Source organism: Anomalospiza imberbis, chromosome 5, assembly GCF_031753505.1.
Source record: "Anomalospiza imberbis isolate Cuckoo-Finch-1a 21T00152 chromosome 5, ASM3175350v1, whole genome shotgun sequence".
In the NCBI taxonomy this organism is placed as follows: Eukaryota; Metazoa; Chordata; class Aves; order Passeriformes; family Viduidae; genus Anomalospiza; species Anomalospiza imberbis.
Window position 1 is genome coordinate 10,555,539 of NC_089685.1, and position 25,142 is coordinate 10,580,680.

The window sequence follows — 25,142 nt, forward strand, 5'->3', positions numbered from 1 at the left end:
TACCTCGTCATTGGTTTCACTTACCGGGTAGAAGACTCCCACAAATGACTTCACATTAGGGAAGGGGATACTGTGTAAGAAGGGATCTGTGTATCCCCACAGTATTTCTTTGACTGTTCTGTTCTGCAGTATGGCTGCTTTGGATGATTTAACCCAAGTGTTTATGACTGATTGCATTATAGTGCTTGGATACACAGAAGGTACAGCCTACAATGGCAATAAAATCAATGTTTAGTATAAAATTTTTCATGTGCTTTGAATTAAAATCACAGAGACTGACTCCAAGAAATGTCTGCCAAAGCCAGTTCCCAGATTTACAACTCCCTTGAAGTTAAGTTTCTACATAAAACTGACACTTCTTAACAAAACAATTACTGGCCATAAGTTACACAAAAGCAGAAATTTTTTTTTTTGACTGATTGCATGAGTTCACTAGATCAGCCCTAGTCACAGAATGACAGAGCAGCGGAAGTTCGCAGGGAGCCCTGGAGGCCGTCTGGTCCAACCCCTGCTCAAGCAGGACCATTGAGAGCCAGATGCCCAGGACCATGGCCAGATGGGCTTCTGAATAGCTGCAAGTAATGATTTCACAAAAGCTATGATCAGATGATCTTCTGAAGGGCCTTCCAACATGGGCTCTTCTGTTATTCTGTGACTGCTGGCATGGTTCTATTTTGTATTTGCACCAACAATCTTCATACTCTGCCCCTTGCAGACACCTTCTCACAGCAATCCTGACCACTCATGCAAACACCAGAAAGTTGGTGCAACACAACCAGGGCTGAATATAAGTAAGAAAACTAAATATTAGTCAAAGGCAAACATTCTCAGCCTGTGATAAGACAAAAACACCTGGACTAAAAAGTCTCTAGTACTACTCCAGGTGAAGATCTCTGTGTTCTTATTTGAATAACTAATGCTCAGTAGGACAGGAGAGCTCCAGGACTGCACCACAGGGCCCAGGCTCTGTGGTGGTGAGGCCATGCAGACACTGGGTGTGGGAATCAATGCAGCCTCCCCTGCCAAACAGACCTGAGGCAATTATGGAAAGAGCATGTCAAATCCACCCTGCACTCTTCATGCTGTATATGAACATGTTCATGTTCACACAGAAAGGGAACCCGTCCACAAACTCTTGATTTATTCCCATGTTAAAATTGACTAGGAGGATGTTTTCTGAGCTTTGAACACACTGTGGTGAAAGGTGTCCCTGCCCATGACAGGAGTGCTGGAACTAGATGATCTTTGAGGTTCCTTCCAACCAAAACCATTCCATGATTCTGTGAACTTCTCCCCTATTCCCTCAACATTTGTATCTGGACGCTATGGCTTTTTTTTTTCTTTACTTACCACAACAGCGAGGTTGAGGATGGTCATGGTGTCATTTTCTGTCCCAACAGACATATCAGGTTCAAAATTAGCAGCATTTGGCAACATGTAGGTTATTGTGCCATTCTCTCTTTCCGTGACATTTTCTTTGGGTAAATATCTCACCCTGAAAATACAAAACACAGACAGAGAATATTTTTAATCTTTGACTTTTGAGAAAATACATAACCATACCTGACTGAAGGTTTTTGAAAAGTTGATTAACATTTTAGTATAATTAATATTGAACATTTTACAAACACTAAGAGATTTATAAACTTTACATGTAAAAATTCAAATTTCTGAAAATATTGTTCTTTTGGAAATATTTACTTATTGACAAATGGAATAGTCTTTCTTGATACTAAAATGAAAGCAAGTATTTCCTTTGTATTTTTATGTCATTCATGGACCTTATATTTTTTAATATATTTTTTAAATGAATTATGATTTGTCACATTTCATAAGCTATCTCATGGTTGCATGTAATTATAAGGGGGTGACACAGACATAAAAACTCAGATATTTAATCTGATAGACATGTGTTGCAATGAAACAGGTTAAACCCATAATGTTACTTTGGTAATATTTAATATGCATGTAGAGGTTTATAAGCAATATTTCAGTCCCACTGAGGTTCTGCCAGTCATGCCCTGTCAGCAGATCTCTAAGGTACAAATTTCTGCTGCAGCTCTAGCTTTAGCTCCATTCTTCCAGTCCCACCCTCTTGCTGACCCCTCTGTGGGGACAGCAGCCAGCAGGGATCAAATAACAGTCTATGCTGTAGGTCCAGAGGGCTTATCACAGCTCCATCCCAGAAGGGATCTTCAGGACACTTCAGGATCAGATCTTCCAGCATGAGTGTAGGGGGATGGAAAAGGTACACAGAACATTTCCCCATGGTATAGATGTAGCCAGTGCAGGTGGGTCTTATCTGAAGAGCACCTGGATCTTGGCTTCTCACAATTGGTTTGTATATATGTAATTTTAATTATTGGCCTAATGTGTAGAGCATCTACCTGAAAGCTGGGAGAATTTTTTTTCTAATTAATGTGGTTTTGAGTTGTTCTACACAGTAATAAATTATTAACTATTTAAAGTGAGATTGAGAGAGAGAGAGAGAGAGAGAGAGACTCAATGCCACAGTTACTCAGGTAGATCAAATATCCTAGGAAGGCATGAGTGCAGCTGTGAGAGAAGCCTTCCTTTCATAGTCATTTCTTACTTAGTCTTAATTAGGCTTATGGCTGAGATTTGTCCCTGAGAAAAAAAAGGCATCAACATCAGCACCAGAGTAAAATGTTTCTGTTTGGTGGGAATTCACCTGCTGTATTTCTTAACTGTCCTTTTCCTGATTCCTATGTAACCCTTTCCTCTGTCTTCCCAGGTACTCTGTGAAACAAAAGTTACCTCTTTCCATTGAGAAAGAAGTGTTTAGTCATAAAGGCACTTTGACTGAAGATGCTGAAATGGAAAACTACCTTGTGAATATAATATACATCCCTAAAGTTATAGAGAAAGAAATATCCTATCATCACAGGAAAGCAATTTCCTAACAAGGAAACAAGGGTTCCAGTGATAGCAAATATCGGGTTTAATAACTCAGGAAGTATCATCCAGTCCTATGTCAACATCACATTTAACATTAAACAAATAATAAAACTTTCCTGCATCTATGTCCTAGCTAGTCCACTCAGAAAAAGGAATGCTTTTCAAAGCAAAATTTGAAAAAAAAGGAAAAGCTATTGATAAAAAAGTCATAAAGGAGAAAAAACAAAACCAAACCACATTATTAAAATAAGTTATTAGTGATGCATGGATGACAAGATAATCTCTTGGCTTTGGGGCATCTGGCACATTTTCTACTGTGATAAACCTGGAGAAAACTGAACAGGAAGGAATAAAACTATCTCTGTGATATTGTGGCTAATGAATTGTTTTTTTTTTCTCAAGAGCGAGCAGCTTCACATCCTGTTACATATCTCTATTTTTTTTCTCCTTATGTTAGACACAATCCAGAAAATGTTTGGGATTGCTGTGTGTAGCTACAATTTAGGCATTTTTGTAATGTCTAACTGAAGTATGATGCTCGAATTTCAAAAATAAATTTAATCTCAGCAGATATGATGTCACATATTAAAGGATCTTTTCTTACCTGTATGTGTAAGGTCCTCTTTGTTCAAGTTTTGGTTGAGCCCCCTCCTCCATAACCTCCGAAGGATTTAACACGTGGAAAATCCAAAATTCCCTGTAAACTGAGCTTCCTGGCACAAGCCAATTTTGAAAAGCAGTGGTACCATTGACAATGACAGCTTCCTGAAAGCAAAAAAATCAAAGTTAAAATTACCCACAAAAGAAACAAGTGAGAAGTTGAATTTACTTTTTAGGTGATTGTTGAAGATTTCAAAGCAAACAGAAAAAAACACCATTTTATCATCAGTATGAGATGTACAGCCCAGTTGGCCAACATCTGGAGGCAGCTTGACATTCCTGCTGAGTAAGAGCAAAAGTGAGTCCCCTAAAACAAATGAGCACAAAGCTGGTACAATTGCTGATGCAGCCAGTGGCAAAGCTTTCCTATTGCTGTGGAGGGGCATTCCCTTAGTTCTCAAACACCTGCCAAAACCACTGATCATTTATAAAGGGAAAATCTTTGGTGACTGGATGATACCCAGCAGGTTACAGAATCCATAAACTGCTTCTCATATATTGCAAATAGCCCAAGGCAGGAAATGAGAGTTTTGTCTGAGCACTTGTCAGGCTCTAGATAATTTTGCAACCCAGAGAAATCACATAGTGCTCTTGAAGGGCTGTTTCTTTCACAGAAAGTTTTTGTCACCAAAACTGAGACTTTCTAAGAACTCTCTCTAATTCTGATAATACTTTATTAGGAAATTTTCCCAGATCTAAGGAAGAAGGGACAAAAAAGTACATCTGGAACCCCTCTAGAGGAATCAACAGCTTTAAGTCTGTGCCATTCAGCCACGTGGCAAATGGCAATTCAGACCTCAGGACTGTACAGTGAGAAGGAGAGTTTAAAAGTATGTTACCTGTGTAGTCAGGGGAATGCCTGCTTTGCCTGGTCTGTATCAGGCTTCTTTTATAGGATTTTCCCAACCCTCGGGATAATGTAATTTTGGTGATAAAGATTCATTAAAGTGTTTTTCAATAAGAAGAAAAATCTAGGCTGCGTGTCTCCAACATAAAAGATGCTTTTCTTAGAGTGATTGAAGATGAATTAGCTAATTTGCACAACTCATGAAGTCCAGAAATTAAGACTCCAATTTCTCTAGAGAGCAAGGAAAGACATTTTAAATCAAAAGTTGCTAATTTTTTTTTCTAGATTAAGTTTGTGCCCCTAAAGTTCACTCGGAAATCACCAGGTAAACAGACTAGATACTGCCAGTTATGGGCTCCTGCAGTTAGAAACAAATATCTCATCTTGGAGAACTTGTAACACAGTCAGGGCTCTGCCTGGGAAAAGCCTTTGCATGGTGGAGTTGCAAACACCTTGCTGGTGGTGTAAAGCACTGGGCTTGCTGCCTGAATCTCTGCTATAATTTATGTGCATTTGCGTGAGAGGGGAAGGAAACCTTGCTACAGCAAGTGTGATACCATCTTGAGGCCGTGCACTCAAACCTCACAAGGTCAAAGCTTGTCTCAGTTGTGGCCCAGCATGGGACAGACCACCTCCTGGATGGAGAGGGAAAAGCTTACATGGTTCAGAAATCGCCTTCCCAGTTTTCACAGAGAATTGCTCCAAGAATCTGGGAGAAACAGGATGGTATAAAAAGTGCAACTCAGTCTGCCCAGAGTCTGCCTGTGATCTGTACTCAGTAGGGCCCTGACATGGGGACAGATGCCAGGATTTGACCTCCCAACTATGTCACTGGAGTGGGCAAATCGTTAAATTTCTAGCACAAATATGGTCAAGAAGACAAACTAATCTCTTTAGAAGACAATACTCAGGAACAGAGAATAGAGAAGTTTCAACCTTGCGACAATAGATCTATTTAACAGATCTTAAAGTGGTGTTACTTACATTTTAAAATTCTTCCCCTCCATCCATTCCCCTTCTCCTTACAGCCCTCTGCCAGGGGTTGGTTGGTAGTGCAAATGATATGCCAGCTCTGCCACTGCACTCTGCCATGTCACGAAGGGTGGATTTGCAGCCCACCCTTCACTGTAAGCTAATGTCTCTGATGTCTCTGTGGACACCCTTGGGGAACGCTTCAAGGGTACAACTGATCTAATCTGGCAGTCAAAGGGGCAACTGGCTCTGGCAGTCCACAGTTCCTGATCTATGCGACACCCTCTTCCTTTGCACCAGCTCTTATGCCTCAGGGAGCTGTTTCTACCTGCCAGACAGGAGGAACACAATTCCCTTTTTTTTTTGCTTTCTGTGTTACCTTTCTACCCGTTAGCCATTTGGCTCAGGGGTCTGTGTAGGAGGAATCAGCATTAGAACATGGGAAGCAGCAGGACAAAAGAAGGAGGAGGAAGGAAGATAACCAAACCATTATACTCAATGGCATTTAGCCATTATTGTTAATAATATTTCTCCCACAAAAGAGGTGTGTATGATTCTTTGTCACATACTTTGAGAGTTCAAACGGTGGGTTAAAGTGGAATAAAAATTGGGAGCTCTTTTCCATGTCTTCAAACTAATACGCTCACAGTAGCAAGTCCTTTGTTTTTATTGTTTGATCACTGCTGATCTATCCCTAAATATTACCCCCCCACCTCTGTCTGGGCAGTTACCTATTTCCCTAATAACACTGCTGTGCTTTGGCATGTTATGAGAGGAGGAGTAATTTTGGAAGCTAGTATGCAACTGGTAGTACAAAACACTTCTCAGCTCCCTAGTGCATCTGCACAGGCTCGAATATCTCACGCAAGAGTTAACTACTGTCAGCAAAAGCAGCTACACAAATGGGATTGCTGCACAGCCAAGTCCATACCACCACCCAGCTGCACAAGATTGAGTGAAACCAGTGGGAACTTGGATCCTTCTTGTTTCTGACAATTTTCCCTCACTAGAGGTGGGTCAGTTAGCAATACATAAATTCAAGAAATGCTGAGCAGTCAGCAACAGAAACTTGATGTATTTTGTTGATGCAAAGTAAATTAAGCCATTGTGATTTTTGATGAAGAAACACAAAATTTAAGACAAAGTTTCTGTCTTGACAAAGACTCTGGCCAGATGGACAAAAGATACCATTTTCAGGGAACTGAGAAGTGTCTCAAATACTTTGTACTATAACAAAATTGTGTTTGTTACGCTGCCTACATAAACTGGAGGAAACAAAGATTACAATTCTGTAAAACTGAAAAAGTAAAGCTCAAGAAAAGCAAACAATCTTCTCCCATTTTGCAGCTGGAAGAATTACTCTTGTTAAATGATGATTATTAGCTTATTACTAGCCTTTCTACTCATGCTTTTTTGGATCATAACTTTTATTTCTTTTCAGTCCTTGGTAACAGAATTCTGGGACTCAATAAAGCTTAAAATTCATAGTGTGGGAATATGTGTGGTTAGATCATTTGTGTTCTGCTGAGAGCCAGCAGTTCCTTTAGCTTCATTAGTTTGTATAAAGAAGGCATATGAATGCCACAAAGACACTATTAATTCAGAGGTGTTTCCAATGCCTCCAGTAGCTAAGGAGATATAATCTGGCCAATCATAGATCACAGATATGCAGAGACAAATTAATAAACTTAATAATAGCTACAGTTGAAGGTCTTATTCCTAAAAATAACTGAGACTAACCCAGTCATCACTGAGGCATTGTGGCAAGTCATTCACCATTCTATATTATCAGTTCATCAGGAGTTAAATATATTAAGTATTATTATGTGGCTTCTGTTCAGCTCCTGAGCATATGCACTCAGGTAAGAAGCAGAAAATCTTAGAGAAGTGGTGATAAAGATTTTTTCTAGTAAATAAATCCACTACCAATAGCTTTGAGTGGTTAAACCTAGGTGGGAAAAAAACCCAGAAATGAATTGATGGGACTTTAGCCTAAAAAGATAATATTGTTTTACAGAGGGAAAGGCATAAAGTAGAAATTGAGCCATGTCATATCTTTTTTCAACAATATCAGATAAAATCTTTCCGATTTGTTGTTTTGAATACTCCTTTCCTTTTTTTTTTTTTTTTTTTTGAGACATGTTTTTATCTAGTATTAATGACAACAGACATAATATTCAACTGAAATGTGTAGTCAGTTAAATAGGTATATTTTTATAATCTCAAGCAAAGTATTTCTTTGTAGAGAACTCTGAAACTTCTAAGTTTCACTCATAACTCTACTGAGATCAATTTTCTAAACCCCTAAGATCTTAATGGAAAGTCCTCTCCTCTCTGGACAGATTCAGTGTTCGTAGAAATTAGGACAGGACTTCTGCCCTTTGGTCCTGAAATCAAAGGCACCTTTCCATGAATAGTATCAGAGCCGAAATAGTTTAGCACTAATCTCCTTCTGTGGATCCCTGCCAAGGTGTTGCTGCTGCTGGTGTCATTTTGAGTGCACTCTTCAAGTGACAGTTTCTTTAAAGAGCCTTGAAAATAATTCAGAACATATATATAGCTATAGATATATATATACATATATATATATATATACACACATACATACACATGCACACACACACACACATAAACATACACATACATATATATCTATACATATACTTTTTTTTTTTTTTTTTCTAAATGCTTTCTTCTGTTGGAGGTTAGAGTTGAAACAACTCATCCAAATTTTTGGAGACACAGGTAAAGCAGGCTGGGGCTAGGAAATATACCATGTGTTCTGATTTGAAGCACAGATGTCTGATAATAAATTGGAACAAATGAAGATGTGACATCTGGGCGTTTTATGTGACATGGACTTTGTTTGGTTTTTCCTCTCATGGACTGCTCACGGGTGGAGCACAGCACCCACCCACGAGGAGATAGCAGCCAAAAGACTCAGAGTCTCTGTTCAATTCCTAAGGGCACCTGAGATTTTCTGTACACTTGCAGACGCTTTCATTTTGCTTCAAAAACAGTTTGCAGCCTTCCAGCACAATAAACCCTGTCATGTTTACTCTGGCTAATCTTCCAATGACTGCAATAAAGGAGATATGAGGCTGGTAAAGTGTAAAGATGTGTGCTTAAGGGAAGCTTAAGAGAAACATGGTTAGACTACTGCTGCTAGCAGAAAAGGACAAAAAAATCTATTGAAATTCAAGTTCCTCCAGTTCATTGGGAGATGCTAAGAAGTTCATTTAGACTTAGTTAGTCTTGCTTTAGAGTAAATTGACAATAAAGTTATTTGACTAAATCTTGATAACAAGTTAATTTAGGGCAATTTGCCTTGCTATAGTATGGAGTGTCCTAAAACTATTCAACATTTGTTATTCTAATCCAGTAATAACATTTGACAACAACTTACATTTCCTCCAAAAATATAGAATTGGTCCTAGTACTGTGCAATAGATAAGAATTTATTCTGAGGTAGGATAGCCAAAGGAAAACCTAGGGGTCTTTTTTCAAGCTTTGACTGTCAAGAATTTAAGAGAAGATTTTGCCTTTACTGGCTGTGTCTGAAACAGTTTTTACCTTTCATTAGAAATATGGCATACTGAGTTTTGTTTTCACCCAGTGGGTAAGGACATCTTTTATATTTTTCCTCATACGAGTACAAATGGAAGTAACATAGATTCCATAAGGCTGGAAAAGACCTCCAAGATCATCCAGTTTGACTGCAGTGCTCACTAAACCACATCTTGAAGTGCCATATCTACTAATTTTTTGAACACTTCCAGGGCTGGTGACTACAACGCTTCCCTAGGCAATCTGCTCATATAAATGCTTACAGGCCGTATCTGAAAGAACATTTGACTCTTTGTTCTTTTCCTGTCCTACAGTCACTATTCTTAAGAAATTCCAAACAAATTTGTCATGGAAGCTGATCTGTTTCTACCAAAGGTTTTTCATAAAAATTAATTTTCCAAAAGTGAAATGTTTCAAAAAAAATGTATTTTGAACACTCTCTGCTTGGCAGATCTGTTTCCTTTGCAGTCAGCTCTATATTATCTTAAATATAACTGCAATGAATAACAAATTTGTTCTTATTAACAGACCTTTCATCAACACAGCAAAATAAGAATTAATTAAATTCAAGTCCCTCCAGAGCATCTGCTGAACTGATCACATATTTCAGCTGTTGTACCTAGACCCATCTTGTCTGAAATGGAATTGTTTCAAAGTCCTATGGTGTCACTGAATAGTCAGCACATTAAACAGAAAGACAATAGTCTGGCATGACTTGTGCTTAGCAAAAAACATATCCATTTACTTAAGTAAATAAAGCCTCTACAAATGTACTCTTTCATGTTTTATGCAATTACCAGTACATTTTTATATATATACACATCAAACAAGCTGCCTTGAAACAGGTACAAACATCTGAGACATGATCACAATGAAGAAAATTAAAAAGTGGTTGAGGGGAAAATTACTCCCTCTAATACTTTGACACTACAGACTCATGCAGGCATAATTGAGTATGTAGACATTTGCAAACCATGCTGGTTCACTACTGTTGGTAAGTGGATGAACACATAACACTTCCAGTATTTGTAATTTGCTTTCAAAACATTGAATTGTATGAGACAACACTCAGGATTAGTTTAAGTAAGTATTCAATATAAGGAGATATACATTTTTAAATTTATGTGTTTTTTAGGAAACCCATCATTTCCTAAATATGGCAAACAATTAAAATTGTTTGTGATTTTTTTGTAAAATGTTGCAAGGTGGTTGAGACATTATCTAGTGAGATTTTTTTTTATTCTCTATAAACCTTAAAATTCTTTAAATTCTTGAGAAATACAATAAAAATTGGAAAATTCCTCTACAGTATGGTTTTCAATGGACTTCCTGAAAAAATATTAAGATGTTTTAAAGGAGCCATTTTTTCAATTTTTTTTTTAATTATACTATAATATAGCCAGGGCCTCAACAGGCCCTGTTCAACAGTGATAGTACAACATTTCCTGACATTTCATGTATCCACCTCCCCAAATGACTACAACAGCTACTAGGTTAAGGCTACTCTTCCAGAAGAGCCTTTGGATAAGTGTCTCCAAGATGTCCACAGTCATCAGCACCACAGCAGATAACCAGCAGGACTAAGCAATAGCCAAAGATCTTAATATTTTCAGATTTTTAACCATCAGAGAACCAGCCTCGGGTGCAGCGACCCCAAGGAGATTTCATGTCACCATAGTGGACATGCCAGGGCATTCCATTCCAGATTACTTCATTATTTAAACCCCCAGTTATGTACACTTTTCAGCAAATATCTAACTAAATTTTTTTCTGTTTTCTTTACATTAAAAAATCTAGATTTTAGGTACAGAAAATAATCTAAAAATCATTAAAAAAACTGCATCTTCCAGGTCTAAGACATCCTACTTGAATCAATCTTCACACTTAAAACGGAGAGATGCATTTTATTAGATCCTCCAGTCATGTGGAGAACATCGACTTGGATCATACAATCACAGAATGTGAGGTGAATACACAAAGTCTAGTATTAGATTCTGCAGCAGAAGACTGTTTAGATGATTTGCAGTATCTAAATGTAACTAAATAATGTGAGCACCAAAGTATGAAAATAAAATTAAAAAAAGGAAAAATAAAATTTAAAAAGGGAAAAATAAAGAAACATGAAAAAATCATAAATACAATAAAAATAAAACCCACTTACTTCTAAATTTCATTCTGAAAGCACAATATTTTTAGCTTCTAATGTGGAGCACAAGAGAAAGCAAACGAGTGAATGTGGAAATATAATTAATATATTTTTAAAAATTTTGCTGTTGCATGTATTTCCAGGGAAGTTTGGAACACCTAATTTATAAAAACTATTTTTAACAAAGTAAAAAAAAGGAAATAAACAGAACCAGAACATAAGATTTAAAAATAATGAGCATTCAATAACCACAAACCATATGCCCTGGGGAGGTGAGGGGAAAAAAAAAATGTACCTTTTGTACTGCTTTGCCTATAAGATTATCTCCAACTGGTATTAGAACTCCTCCGAAGATAGCCAGTACGGCACCGATGATGGCCCCAGTGAGGAGCCCACAGTTTCTGTTACAGCCCATTCTTCTTTTTTGTTAGGGTACAGGTAAACAGTGTACAAATATCCTTGCTGTAAGGCTTGATGTTTCTCCTCTCTTCCTGGTCCCAACAGACACGCTGATCTTCCTCAGAGAAGCTGCTAATATAAGCAGAAAGTGAACAAAAATAAAATTCCAAAGCTCGAAGTACAAAGTACATGACATGAAGCAGGTAGGGAGATAATCAGACAAAAACAGCCAGCCATCAGCCAGCCGCTGGCAAAAATAAACAAAAAAAGCCAACAAAAAACAAACTAAACAAACCAACAAACTTACAGGTACTTTTGGTTTATTGCCAATTGCTTATTACATATGATTATCTTTCTTCATTCCAGTTGCCTAAACAAACTGGTAAGATTTTTTCATTAGTCTTTTTTTTTTTTTTTTTTTGGCTCTGTTGCATTAGGGTAAGCTGTCATTGTTATTATTCATACGACATTCTTCCTGATGTAGACATCTTTAAATCTCCCTCTGCCAAAGAAGGAGGCTATAGATAGCTCTGCTTTTATTTCAGCCTGCCATGCCCATGGCTCCCACTTCAGGCAGAAGCAGGAGTTACACTGCTCTGGCATGAGCTCCTCTGCCTGTTTCTGCCTTGTGCCAGTAAGAAAGTCCTCGAGGCCCATCAGCACCTCGGTGGAAAAAGCAGCCTCTAAAGGGAGGCACCCACAAGAAGCCTCTTTCAGATCTCTATCAGTCCTCTACTGCACAGGTAGAACTTTGTTTCAGCAACTTCACAACAAAGACACCACTGGATTTTTCTTTTGGAGCTGCATTCTTAGCACCAGCAAATTTCATCAATCCCAATTGCCTTATGGAACATCAGAGTTTTTAAAGACTAGAGCTTGCTCTTTGAAAGAAATAATTTCAAGATTATTCGGTCTCAGAAGAAAAATGTCTGTGATCAGTCATTGGAAAATAAGATTTGCTAGTAATATATGTTAATATGTCTTACAAACTGGCCCCTAGTGAAAGGGGTTGTAAAGAAAATCAGAATTACACTAATACTGAAATGGTAAAATATAAGCTCCCCATGATATTTTTTCAGATTTTTTATTGTTTATGAATAATTGAGACAAGGAACTGCCTAATTTGCAATTTATTCTTTATGATTATGAATTAATCAAATTCACAGAATTTGCAAGTTGGTTATTTGCCTTAGATCTCCAGTTAACAGAAAATCTGCCCTTTTCTGTTTTAGATGTCACTGTCCATGTCCTTTTTATTCTTACTAATTTCTGTTTGTTGACATGTGGTGAACATCTCTAAATCAATTTTAAAGCAGGAAATAGCTAATTACAGTTTCAGCTTCAAGAGTTTATTTTACATTCAAGGTCAAACACAGAGAGAAGGAAAACAGAAAGATGAAGTGGAAGAACAGCTCAACCAGTTTGCTCATGAGGACTAAAGAACGAGAAGGACTTAATTAATTTCTAAATAGTAAAGCAGCTATAGGAACAGTGTGTGTTCTCTTTCCTTAGTCAGTTATATGATCCTTTTATCACATAAAGGATGTACAACAAGCCCTAACAGATTAGGTACCATGGTCAGCAGGCCACTGATGTGTCCTCCCTTGTCGTGCCAAACTCACAGTTATGTCTACCTGGCACTAGACACCTCCCTCTAACTGCACTGGAAACCCACCTTCTGCCTGCTCTTATACTAGCAGCAGGTTATGGCTCCCTCGCCTTTAACAATGTCTATTTCTGTACATTTGAGATCGTTTGGTATGTTAAGAATTTCTCCTTGGATATTTTCAAGGAGAATAACCAAAAGACCGCTTACAGTCTTGGGAAAATATTCCTACTATCCTTACTACAAAAGTCAGCTTGTCCATCCACCTGCCACCAGGTCATTCCACGTGGTTCCCACTCCAAAGCTTTTAAAGGCTTTTTGATGTAGTGGTTGTGTTCAATCACAAATTTCAAAGCATATTTAAGTTAGAAATTTATTAGACTTGAGGAACTTTGAAGTGAAAATCATTAAGACCAAATCTCACATCGTTGTAGCTAGGCTGAGATCAGAATCTTCAGTTTGGCAAAGACAGAACGGTAAAAGGTAACTAATTGGGTAGGTAGTGTGGGCATTTGAAAATCTGATTGCTGTTACATATTGTAGCAAATCTAAAGAAAAGCAGACATCCTCAATTAAATCAAATTCTGAAAAGTTCCCAACTCCACTTGATTTTTCCCCCAGTACAAGCAGATTTTTTTTCCAGTGTGGAAACACACATTTTAAAATTTAAAATGAAAATTATTTATTTCAGAAATGTTTAAGGGGGTCTTTTAGATATCATCAGACTTTTTTTCTTGACTTAGATACTGAAGATTTTCAAACTCCACAGTAACACACTTTCCACCAAAATATATTTCCACATAAGTTTCTACAAGCTTTTCCAGTGATTTTATTTTGTTTTTGTCAGACTAGGCATCTCTTATGAGCACTAACAATAAACAACTAGAAAGCAAGTGACTGCTAACAACTTGTGTCTATTCCAAGCTTCTGCAAATTGAAAAATATTCACCCTTCTCCCACCAAAAACAATGCAATAGCAGTCTAGACATCCCAATTTATGCAATTCAAATTATAAATTACACAACTGTGAGTGAAGAGCACTCACACCATAACACTCAATTCATATAGAAGTCAACACACTATTCTCATCTATCAGAACTGAATTTAAAATATGAAGATTAAGGTAGAAATTTCCAATGAAAATACACATTCTGGGAATTTATATTCAAGTGAAAATTATATACCTTAAGCAGGATAGAAAGTGCCATAACAAAATTAGCTGTGGTTTATGAGGCTATTGTATCATTTAGATTTGACTACAGGATTAATATGATTATTCACCCCATTCTAGAGTGTTTGGTATGTACTTTTTAATATTGTTTCAAAGATCCTTAACAGAATATTAATTAATAACAATGAAAATGGTCCGTTCAAATCTCTGAAAGACAATTTATAAGCAACTGTATAGAAGGAAAGATGAAAAATGTTATTAAATTCTTTCTTCGCTATTTAACTTAGACTTCTATACATGTCAGCTTAAAGCAAGCCCTTATACAATACAAATAATCTCATTATATATTTGATGTTCTTTGAAATTATAGTTTCAAGCTTTTTAACTGCAATAGTGAATGCTTGAAAATTTTCTTTAAAATATGCATTTTTTATAAACTTACATTACTCCAGAACTGTATTTTCAAGAGTATTAAATTACAAAAGACAGAATGCAATTTTGAAAGCCAGCCATACTGAACATAAAACACTGCTGTTATCATAGTAACAAAGCATTCCACTAATCCATGTAAAATGTCACTTTTTCTTGTAAGCAGCTTTGTAAAATCCTTCTATTTTATTTTGCATTAAAAAGAAATATTTTCAAGAGCTTCCACCCAACTGACCTTAAAAATGTTCCTGAGGAAAACCCTCTGATTTTAAATGTTGTAGCATATAACTCACCTTGAATAGGGGTGACTGATTTTTCAGCTGAACACACAAGTACTTAGCACATGACTTGCATCAAGTTACCAGCAGACACGAAGCTAAACCTCCCCACCAAGCACATAGGCTGTGAACTGGGAGGGAGTGTTTATATATTCCAAGAGACGTCAGTTCCCTCTATCTTTTTTTGCCAGAAGAAAAAGTTAAGTTGTACTGCTGCTGGGGGAAGGGTTTATTTTTGCAGCCTGACTAAGAGCCACTACCTACAACTCGTGGTAGGATACTTAGCAACATCAATCTTTATCCAAGTTTGATCCAAGTGAGTCAAAGGTCAAGGAGACAAAAGGGTAATTTACTTGGTTTCTGGTCACTTGTTCTTTCATATATGCATATTTGTATTTTACTCATCATGATAGTGTATTTTCAATTAAGAAAAATCAGGAAATTTCAGAGTATTTTGAATAGGATTTTTTTCAGGCATCAGATACAATGTTACCTTGCCAAGTGCTAAGGCTCTTCCTATTTTACTGGAAGTTCAATGAACATCATCCCAAAAGCTTCTTTTTCTGAATGTATCTAAAAAAACATTTATTTTTACATTACCTCTCTCACAATCAATGTGTTACTCCATCACAATGTCTACTATTAAAAAATAACAGTTTGACAAGCTTTTGCAGAGATATTTTATAAATACCTCTTTATCTCAGGGGAATTCAATGAATGGATTGTTTTAAAAGATTCTTTTGGCAGCAGAAAGGGAAAATGACTTTTATTTGGCTTAATTATGAGACAGAAAAAATATTCCTAAAAATAGATTCTTAGGTCCAGACTTTCATGGTACAATACTAAATAGTTTGCAATTCACAGGTTTAGTATTTTCTATCTGTTTTGACTGACTACTGTTCTGTTATTTTATGTTGCTCTACTTGGAAGCTTAGCTTTTGTGGGAAAATCTGACTTTTTTCTAATCTATTTCTGCTAAGTAAATCTAAGGTGGATGAAAATTAATAAATCTGAGGTTTTTACCACCTAGTAGTGAAGGCAAGACTGAAAGTGAGCCTGGTCATTTGAAAACAACTTTTTGTGCAGTTTTCAGTACAAGGCTTGCTGCCAGGGCAAGCTTATGACCCTGAATAACTCCAGCTTCTCATCCTCGAAAAATGCAGAAATTTAGTTTTCCACTATTTTCGGATTAAGGAGGAATGTTTAACTGCTGAAAGTTAAGCAGGCCTCCACACTGTGCTTGCCATGAACTACTTTTATTGTCATTAATTGTTTCTATTGTACATGTCTTCCTTGGATGGCCTCCTGAGGATGTTCTTGTTTGGGATCACTACTGCCTGTGGAGAGGTTCCCTACCATTCTCATTTTTTCTCTGTTTGCAGTGTGTGGGAGTCAGTGTGCACCCTTCATGAGGAAAATATCTACTGGGATTTTTCATTGGAATCTGCTACTGTCGATGTAATAATGTTCAGTTTTCAACATATGCATGCTCAGTTGTACCACCTAATGCTATGATTTACAATATCCTACTGTCATCCTGCATAAGCAAAATCTCTTCCAGCAGCAGTGCTTGGCAGTGGAATGAGGAGTAAAATGAGGACTGCCTGGTTCAACTGCAAAAACCAGCTAAAAGGATGGGAATCTGGAAGGGAAGCTGCAGACTTTTGGATGTCAGTCATTTCTGTTTCTTAAAAACAAACTGAAACAAACCATAAGTATTTAATGGTCCTATCTCCTCTGACTTCATATGAGAGCTCAGAGGTTGCAGAGGAGAAAGTAGAGACACACAGCAACAGAAGGAGGACACAAAAACCAAACAGCTGTGTACTTCATTATAGTCCCCAATGGTGCAACCACAAACAAACTGCCCCACAAGGAAAAGTTGTCAAAAAAGAAGAAACAGAGTAAATGACACTCACATGCCTCAGGAAGACACAGAAAACTGCAGGAAGCAGAAAATGGGAAGTGATATTGTTATTTCCAAATCAAGTCCACATACATTTTCTGGAGTAAACATACTACTGACAAGAAAATGCTGAAGAGATGAGGGTTATTCACAGTTTTTTGTACATATCTCATAGTGGGCCCTTTGGAAAACACTTTCTTTGGGATGCTTTCCTATATGTCTTCAGACTCCTAAATAGGTTGTCTCCCTTTTCTTTCTTTTTTTTTTTTTTTTTTTTTTTTTTTTAATATTAAGATCCATTCTATCAGACATACCTTTATGGTACACATACAATTTGAATTTTCAAGATGATTACATAAACATTCCCACATTCCTGCAGGAATTCTTTGCCATACAGTATAGCACAGCATGAGTTTATATTCCTGTGTTTCCCAGTTGTTACACTCAGGATTTTTCTTCAACTGCCTATCATGAAGCTTATAAAAACTAGTGTTAACATTAATTCTTTTTCAGATGTGGAAATGTTAGCATATGTTAGATGACATTAAGAAGCAGTTAGAAAGCTCCAAGAAAATCCTGCCTCTACTTTTGCACCCTCTGAACGTTTTAAGGACATTAACTGTTAAAAAACATCCAACAAAATCTACTTTGTAGTTGCTAGGTAAAATGCCAATCCCTGGGGCAAAAGATTAGGCTAATATTCTCAGTATCTAAAATATGATTTTCTATAAGCTTTTGGGTACTCTCCCTGGTTCTGAGACAAATTATATTAACCTGCTTTCCATGGTAAGTTATTGTTTATCCAGGTTATTCTATTAGCATCATTTTATGTGGTTTCTATTGTCTCTACTGAAAATCCTGTTGTCACAACTCAGTAGCCCTCTGGCTTCTTCACAGGAAGTAGGAAAGTCCCACAGGAAGGGTTGTACCTTGCTCAGTAGTGGAAGATTAAATCATTAAACCTGTCCCTTTCAAAAGAAAACAAACTGTACACATGCACAAAAAAAAAAAAAAAAAAAAAAAAAAAAAAAAAAAAAAAAGAACCTGTGGCTTCTGTCCCCAAATAAGCTCTTTCTGATTCAACACACTCATGTTCACCCATGTGCCCTTAGTTCTACTGAGAAGGAGAATGATGAAAATGAATCATTGAGAGAAGAAAAAAGAAAATATGCAATATGCCACCAGCTGGGTGAGACTTCTGCCTCTCTGTGTGTACTGGAGATACTATGAGGTATTACTTTATAGGGAGAGTTATTTTGTATTCATTAAAGTTAATTTGATTTCCTAAGGAAATTAAAACCTTCTGTGTATCACATCATCACATAGTACATGAGGAAGCACTGCATGAGCTATCCATTCAGACCAACTTCAACAATTCACTGCACTTCCACTTCACAAGAGCCAACCTAGAGTGAACATGGCCTATCTTCAGGTATTGCACATAAAAAACATGAATATAAAACACACAAATTATAAAATAATAATACAGAACTAATATCATTCCCGAATTCCATATTCACTATTTCCATCTCATCTGTTCTCAGAGTGACTGCTCTTTTGTGTGACCTGATTTTCCAAAAGCCACAGGATAGAACAGAGTTTTATAAGTCAGGTCACCTCACATAAAAGAAGGAAGAACAAAGATATCTTAGTTGTTTCAGTGTTTCTTTTACTATACAGCTCTAAAATAAACGAAAGGTATAGTTTCATGCTGTTTTTTTTCTTGTTTAAGTTAGTTCCAAATATTTGTTACTGATAAACTTATCCAGCTAAAAGCAGGCATCCAGAGACATATTGATTTCCTTTCCTCTCACTAGAGATTAATGAACAAAACTCATCTCAAGTACTTGAAATCTCCTCTTAGACAAGACTATATAGAACCATAGAACCATACAATCATTAGGGCTGGAAAAGACCTCCAACCTTTGACCATGTACCTCCATGTTCACTAAACCATATGACAAAGTGCTACAGCTACTTATTTTTGAACAGTTCCAGAGAGTGCATATCTTTTGGAGGTACTAATGTTAAAGGTTCCCCTTTAACTGAAAAGCATCTAAATAATGGACTTAAGTTAGGCATTTAATGATTAGAATGTTAATGTTAGAACAATTCCACTCAAAGTCCCCAAAAAGGTCTTTAATTTCCTCTTCACATCAGTGCACCATACTGATGGTATGAGAACAGCTGTACAAGGTTCTGGTAAATGCACACAAGTTATGAAACAAATAGAAAATTCAAGAAGAAAATTTCAAAATATTTACCAGCTGGCATTAATGGAAAGTTTGGACAAAGATTGCAGAAAGAGTATTACACTTTTTTGCTCATCTCACATCACAGATTTTACTGCAGGTGTGTTGGCCTTCAAGGATTGCCAGTGCAAGCCCTGAGTCATACTCTAAACACTCGTATCAAGCATTATTCAACCTCCTGAAAAAAATATCCTCCCCAACATGCATTAATACCTTATTTCTCCTCTGAAGAGCTTGGAAGACTCTTATCAACTGCTGTGTAGCTCCTTCATTACCCACCAGAGACTCCCAGCCGGAGCTTTCCCAGCTCTGTTAAGTGTTAGGTCCTAAGGTGCTGTCCCTTGTGGTTCCCAATGTGTCCTGACTATATGGAAAAACATCCTAAAATACCAGTGGCTGAAGCCAACTTGGCAGCAGTACACTGGAAACAGTGTGTTATATTTGGCTCCTGCCACTGATGAGTTCCTCTGTCAAACTGTAATGGAGCTCTTTAAGGGGAAAATGGGTGATGGAAAACCCAGCAATTGCTTCAGTTTTTTCCCCCTAGATATATTGCTTTTGGGCTCTTCTTCACTGATTTTGGCATGCATAATCTGCTACCTTTCTCAGTCCTCAAAATCACTTTTAAAATTTGTTTTCAAGTGATTCTAGGAGGGGGATTAGGTGAAGAAATCCCAAGAGCAGCAGGGATAGACCAGACTCTGATTCTTTCACTCCTGTGGGTTCATGTCAGAGTAACTCAGAATATAGATAGGAGGGAACTTAGTAAAACAAAATCCAATACAGAAACTGTTATATTATAACATAGACTTCTTGTGAGTCTCAAACAGTGAAGGGCTATGAAAATCTCTTACTGAAAGGATTGAGTTGAGTCTGTTAATGCTACTGAAACCTAAGTGTTTCCCAAAAATTAGAACTGATCACCCAGTGTGCAGTGAGCCAATCACACACAGAGCCAAGGGCTTTGTTATTTCCTACTTGCACAAAGATGGGTATTGTGTGGTGAATTCACAAAGCTATCAGCCTTAGTAAAAATGATAAGGACTCTTTATATGCTGTTAATTTTTATATGTTCTGCTTATCTAATATATTCAATGTTTAGTATTTGACTATTGGAGTTGTGCTGAGCTGTCTTCTTATCTTGGATGGCCTGGTCCTCATCAGTGTTTACAATTCTATTATTGTCAGGCTGGCTTTCTTAATTTCTTCTTATCTTGGGTGTTCTGATTCTTCCTCCCAATCTTCGTTGCTCTCTTGTGTCTATGACATTTGCAGTGAGTCAGGCCCTGAGATGTAATATGGTAATGCTACTGAGAAAAAAAATGTGTCTTAGACAACACAGGTAGGGCACAGAGAGGAGGCTCCAATGGCAGGAGACAAAAATTTTCAAGCAAACATCTTCTGAAAGTCAGGAGATATTTAATAAATCTTGTCCCTACTTGGATATATTCCACTTCTTGCAAAACTCTTCTCCTTAGATCAGAAGTCACAGAATAATGGAGTAATTCTAAAATCTTTCACAAGTGCAATACCTGGTTGAGAAATAGTCACCATAATGAATCATCCCAGACAATGTCAGTGGTTTTGAAGAATGACTGGGTAGTCCTTATGTTAATTTTTGCCTACCAGCTACATTGTAATTTTGTCTCTGTAATAATTAGGAACAACATATGTACAGGGGATTTTTCCAATTGTGAAGACCTAAGTTTAAGGTCAACTTCTTGGTGACTTCTCAAGTACTGAAGACCTGTCAAATGACTGACACTCTTATCTTTCAGTTTACATGTTCCAGACCTGGAGACATGCCCTTGGTCTGAACAACATACAGAAGCTCTTCCCTGGGCCTTCAGTCCAGCCTCAAACACCAAAGCCAAAGCAACAGCTTACTGCTAGGAAAAGCCCTACTCCTCATCAGGCCAGCACAAGAAGAAAGTTTGACTGAAGTTACCTCTGAAGCAACTGCCAACTCCACCTAGGGAATCAGAATTGGTAGCTAGAATGGAGAAAAACTTCTTGTGATACAAAAAAAGGATTTTTTTTCCCTTTCTCCATATTTTTCTTGAGAAGATATTTAATTACCACAATAAGATAATCAAACATAATACACACACAGACAAAAAACAAAAACCCCAACACTGAAAAATAGAATTACCCTTGCCACAGGAGATCCCTTGGCAGCAGCTGAAGATCTAAAGAGATTATGAAAAAATTGTGTAATATCACAATATACTGAGAAATATTAACACTATGAAGAACAGAGCAGTAGAAATAGTACTAGCAGTGATTTCTGTGCGCTAACAGTAAATTAATGAGGAAACTAATAGATATCCTGAACTTCTCAGATCATGTAATTTTCAGTCCTAAGATATGGAATTACTCTTTCAAATGAAAACATGTTACAGAAATATGCATATAACTATCAGTTACAGAAAAAAAAATAGTTGCAAAATGCAGTAATTTAACCCAAACCAGTTACATTTCTGATCATTTTCCTGATTGTGACAATTATATACATGATTTTGAAGTCTCACTTGAGGACAGAAAAAAAAAACAAACTAAGTAACTACACACTACACTTTTTTTTTATGAGTAGGATATTTTTGCCAAGTTAAAAAATATCATTGAGTAATTATAGCTACTGTGTCAATTGTCAAGAAAATAAATCACTAAAATAGCATGTGATTATGCTATATTTATTGGGTTGATCTCAGGACTTCCATATATAAATTAAATTATGTTACATCAGCATATTTATTATACATTATATATTACGTTATATTTATATATATGCACATGAAGTTTTAAAACTACACAGAAATGCATATATATGCTTTTTTCCTCTAATGAATAATGATACAATTCCCATAATTATCAATTATTACAGTATCTTTCATATATTCTTTTATATCACAGTTATTAAATGTATACAGCCATAAACTTGATAACTCTGCTCATATTTTTATAATATATGTATTTAGTTGCTTATATAATAGACTTTCATATACAAGATAATGCTTAACAGGCAAATTATTAATACATTTTTTGCAGTTAAAATTTCATTATATTTATTTCTAATTGCAATGTACAGGGAAATATTAGCAATATATGGAACATTATCAAGATTGCAAGTGAAATAATTCGATTATCAGTATATTTAGTCTTTATAAATTTTTGTGAACTGACTTTTCGTCGATTTATAAACAGTCAAGAAATAGAGTCAATAACATCTGTCTTTGCTTTCAATAACTAGCAGTTAGGAGCATTTTGTAAGTTATGGGATGCAATAATACACTTATAAGAAGTTTTTACAATATCCAGCCATGTGCTTAGAATCTGCCTCTAGCTCAGGAGCAGGGTCACGTACCTGTATGGGGAGAGAGCTGCTCTCACAACTCTTGCTACAAGGAACTGCAGGGGTGCAGAAGAGCCTGCAAATTTACCTCCTAATTTACAGAAAATCAGAGCTGCTGTAGCAACCCTAAGTAGCCCGGCTGCCCAGCGCCCCACCACCCAGCTGATCTTGTATCAGCCACAAACAGAAAGTTGCACAGACCTTTTAAACTCCCTTGTAGGTAAGCTCTCTCAAGTGATAAGGACTTGTGAAACCTCTGAGCCCAAGATAATACCCTCTCAACATTTATGCTTTACAAGGAAGACCAGTTCTAAGAAATCCTTTCAAGACCAGCCTTTGCCTCTGGTCCCTTCAGCCCCTGCAATAGCCTAGAACTCGGAGGCAATGGATTGGGTCCTGTTGCCAATCCAGAGCAAGCTTCATTGACTCTTTGCAGTAACTCTTTGCAAACACGTTCTAATCCCATTTAATCCCCACAAAGTACTGGAAGCCAGATAATACGTGTCATAGTAGAGATAATTCTTCAGATTTGGGCTTATTATGTTTATTTACACCAAGCACAGAGACAGGTCAGGATGAGGGATCCCAGCTGTGAGTACAGCTGTTCAAATTCATGGCACTCTATAATACTTCCACAGGCTTTGCTTCAGAACTTGGTTGTCTAAATAAACATCTAAGCCAAGTGGCAGGGCTATTGCAGAGGCTAAAGGGACCAGAGGCAAAGGCTGGTCTTGAAAGGATTTCTTAGAACTGGTCTTCCTTGTGAAGCATAAGTGTTGAGAGGGTATTATCTTGGGCTCAGAGATTTCACAAGTCCTTATCACTTGAGAGAGCTTACCTTCAAGGGAGTTGTAGGTATTATTTTTTAATTGAACAGCCTATAGAGGACCTCCTTCCAGAAAGTTACAGCAAAAAGCAGCTGTTATCAGCCTGTCTGCCGAGTGCTTTCATATTTAAGGTAACAGCTGTCCCAGAGGATTATCGGCGACCTGGAGGAGAGTCATTATGACAGGTGCTATAAACTCCATATGTAGTAACTCAAGGAGCACTCCATGGCATAAACCTTTTAGCCAATGAAATTTCTGCTTCTCTAAAGTTAGACAGAAAAGTAAGTGAAAAGTTAAGAATTAAAGGAAATGTTAAGGAAAAATTAAGAATTAGTTAGTAAGGAAAAGTTAAGAATTTAAAAATATTCCTGAAATTTGCATTAATCTGGATATTTTCTGACCTATCCTCTTATGCTGCAAATGCTGTTCTACCTTTGATCTTCTTGGAGTCCTGTTGATTGCTTCCTGTGTGCCTTTCACAGATGCAGCCTCCAGCTTGTTGCCAGACTTCTGCCTTCCTTTCTACATGTGCTTCCTTTTACCCCTGTTTCCTTCTCCGAGAATCTCCTCCCACCTCCAGCTCTATGTGTGTCTCTCACCTTCCACCCTGTCATCTCAGCAGTCACTCTTCCACCAAGCATCTCCCCTAGTTTGTCACCTCCCTCCTTGGATTATCCCCTAGGTTTTTTTCCTGCTCTTCCAGAATTTACTGCTTTCCATAAATTCTGTCCTTGTTCCTTGTCTTTTTTCTTTCTTCTATTTCTCCTCTTATCCCTTTGTATGAAGTTTTGGTATATAAACTTCTCACACCATCAGTTAATCAAAAGGCTGGTTGCAAATGAAAACTTTATTTATCAGTGCTTTTTGGTACACACAAAAGTCACACCTGAAAAGGCTAATTATAAATAATAATTTAAGTTTGGAAACTTAATACTGTATTCTTGTTTGTGTTCCTTCCTAAATCCTCAGACGAGCAAAGCCCAAAGTATTTCTACCCATTATCTATTTTCTGCCCAACTGTCATTCAACACTCTTTTTGAAGTCCTCCCACTTCTAAGAAAATTAATACTAAGCAGCTTCAGCCATACAGGAAAAAGAAAAGAAAGAAAAAAAAAAAGGAAAAGAAAAATAAAAATAAAAAGAAACAGAAAAAGAAAAAGAAAGAGAAAAAGAAAAAGAAAATTAAAAAGAAAAAAAAGGAAAAAGAAAAAGAAAACGAAAAAACTTTATTCCCCCTCTTACCTGCACCAGAACTGGGAGAGGATCTCGGATGAGGCAGGGAAAAACTCAGAGTTTTCTGAATACAGTGCCAGGCAGGTTCAGTGGCAAAGGAGGCATACTGGGCTACCAAAACCAGTGCTGTGACCTTCCATCCAACCCACAACAGCTAGAAAGGAAATGGGATGTATCATTCATCTCTTATGATTTGAGAAGTCAGAGCACTCACTGGTGTTTAGCATTTAAAAAAAAAAAATCCTTAAAATTATATGGGATAAAGATTACAGAATTGTAAACATGCCGTCACAACATGAAACACCCCAGGCATGTTTGTGGCAAAGCACACACCCTCTGTATAATTATACTCAGGCTTCTCTGTTTTAGGCAAAAAGTAACAATAGTTACTTATCAGATTCTCAAAATGATATTGGAGAGGATTCAGCAGGACACTCCCAAGACTTTCTGGGTAGTAGCACATAGGATTGCAGACATATAAATGCTTAGTCCCTCCAGTTTCTGGAAACTATTTCTTCTATGCTGCACTCTGCTCTATTAGTGGTTTTCTAGTTCGTTTTTCGCCACTCTATCTCTCA

General features: G+C 37.0%; 1 protein-coding gene and 1 long non-coding RNA gene across 6 annotated transcripts in view; one reads left to right on the top strand and one right to left on the bottom strand.

Annotated features, from left to right (window-relative positions):
* The window catches only part of CD36 (CD36 molecule (CD36 blood group)), a 35,023-nt gene extending 10,432 nt beyond the window's left edge, over window positions 1-24,591 (bottom strand). The window contains exons 1-5 of one of the 5 annotated variants that reach the window (XM_068189588.1): window positions 24,574-24,591; window positions 11,407-11,642; window positions 3,524-3,684; window positions 1,351-1,495; window positions 25-207 (exon numbers count right to left, since the gene is read on the bottom strand). In XM_068189588.1, the coding sequence (XP_068045689.1) occupies window positions 25-207; window positions 1,351-1,495; window positions 3,524-3,684; window positions 11,407-11,526 (609 nt within the window). In that variant the 5' untranslated portion in view covers window positions 11,527-11,642; window positions 24,574-24,591. Of the gene's footprint in view, window positions 1-24; window positions 208-1,350; window positions 1,496-3,523; window positions 3,685-11,406; window positions 11,643-15,009; window positions 15,187-23,763; window positions 23,921-24,573 lie in introns of those variants that run through there. The other 4 variants (XM_068189585.1, XM_068189587.1, XM_068189586.1 and 1 more) reach the window with 4 other exon arrangements.
* Window positions 202-3,660, top strand: LOC137473700 (uncharacterized). Its single transcript, XR_010998944.1, has 2 exons — window positions 202-883; window positions 2,756-3,660. It is a non-coding gene; the product is annotated as an uncharacterized lncRNA (long non-coding RNA).
* Window positions 24,592-25,142: the final 551 nt, after the last annotated feature.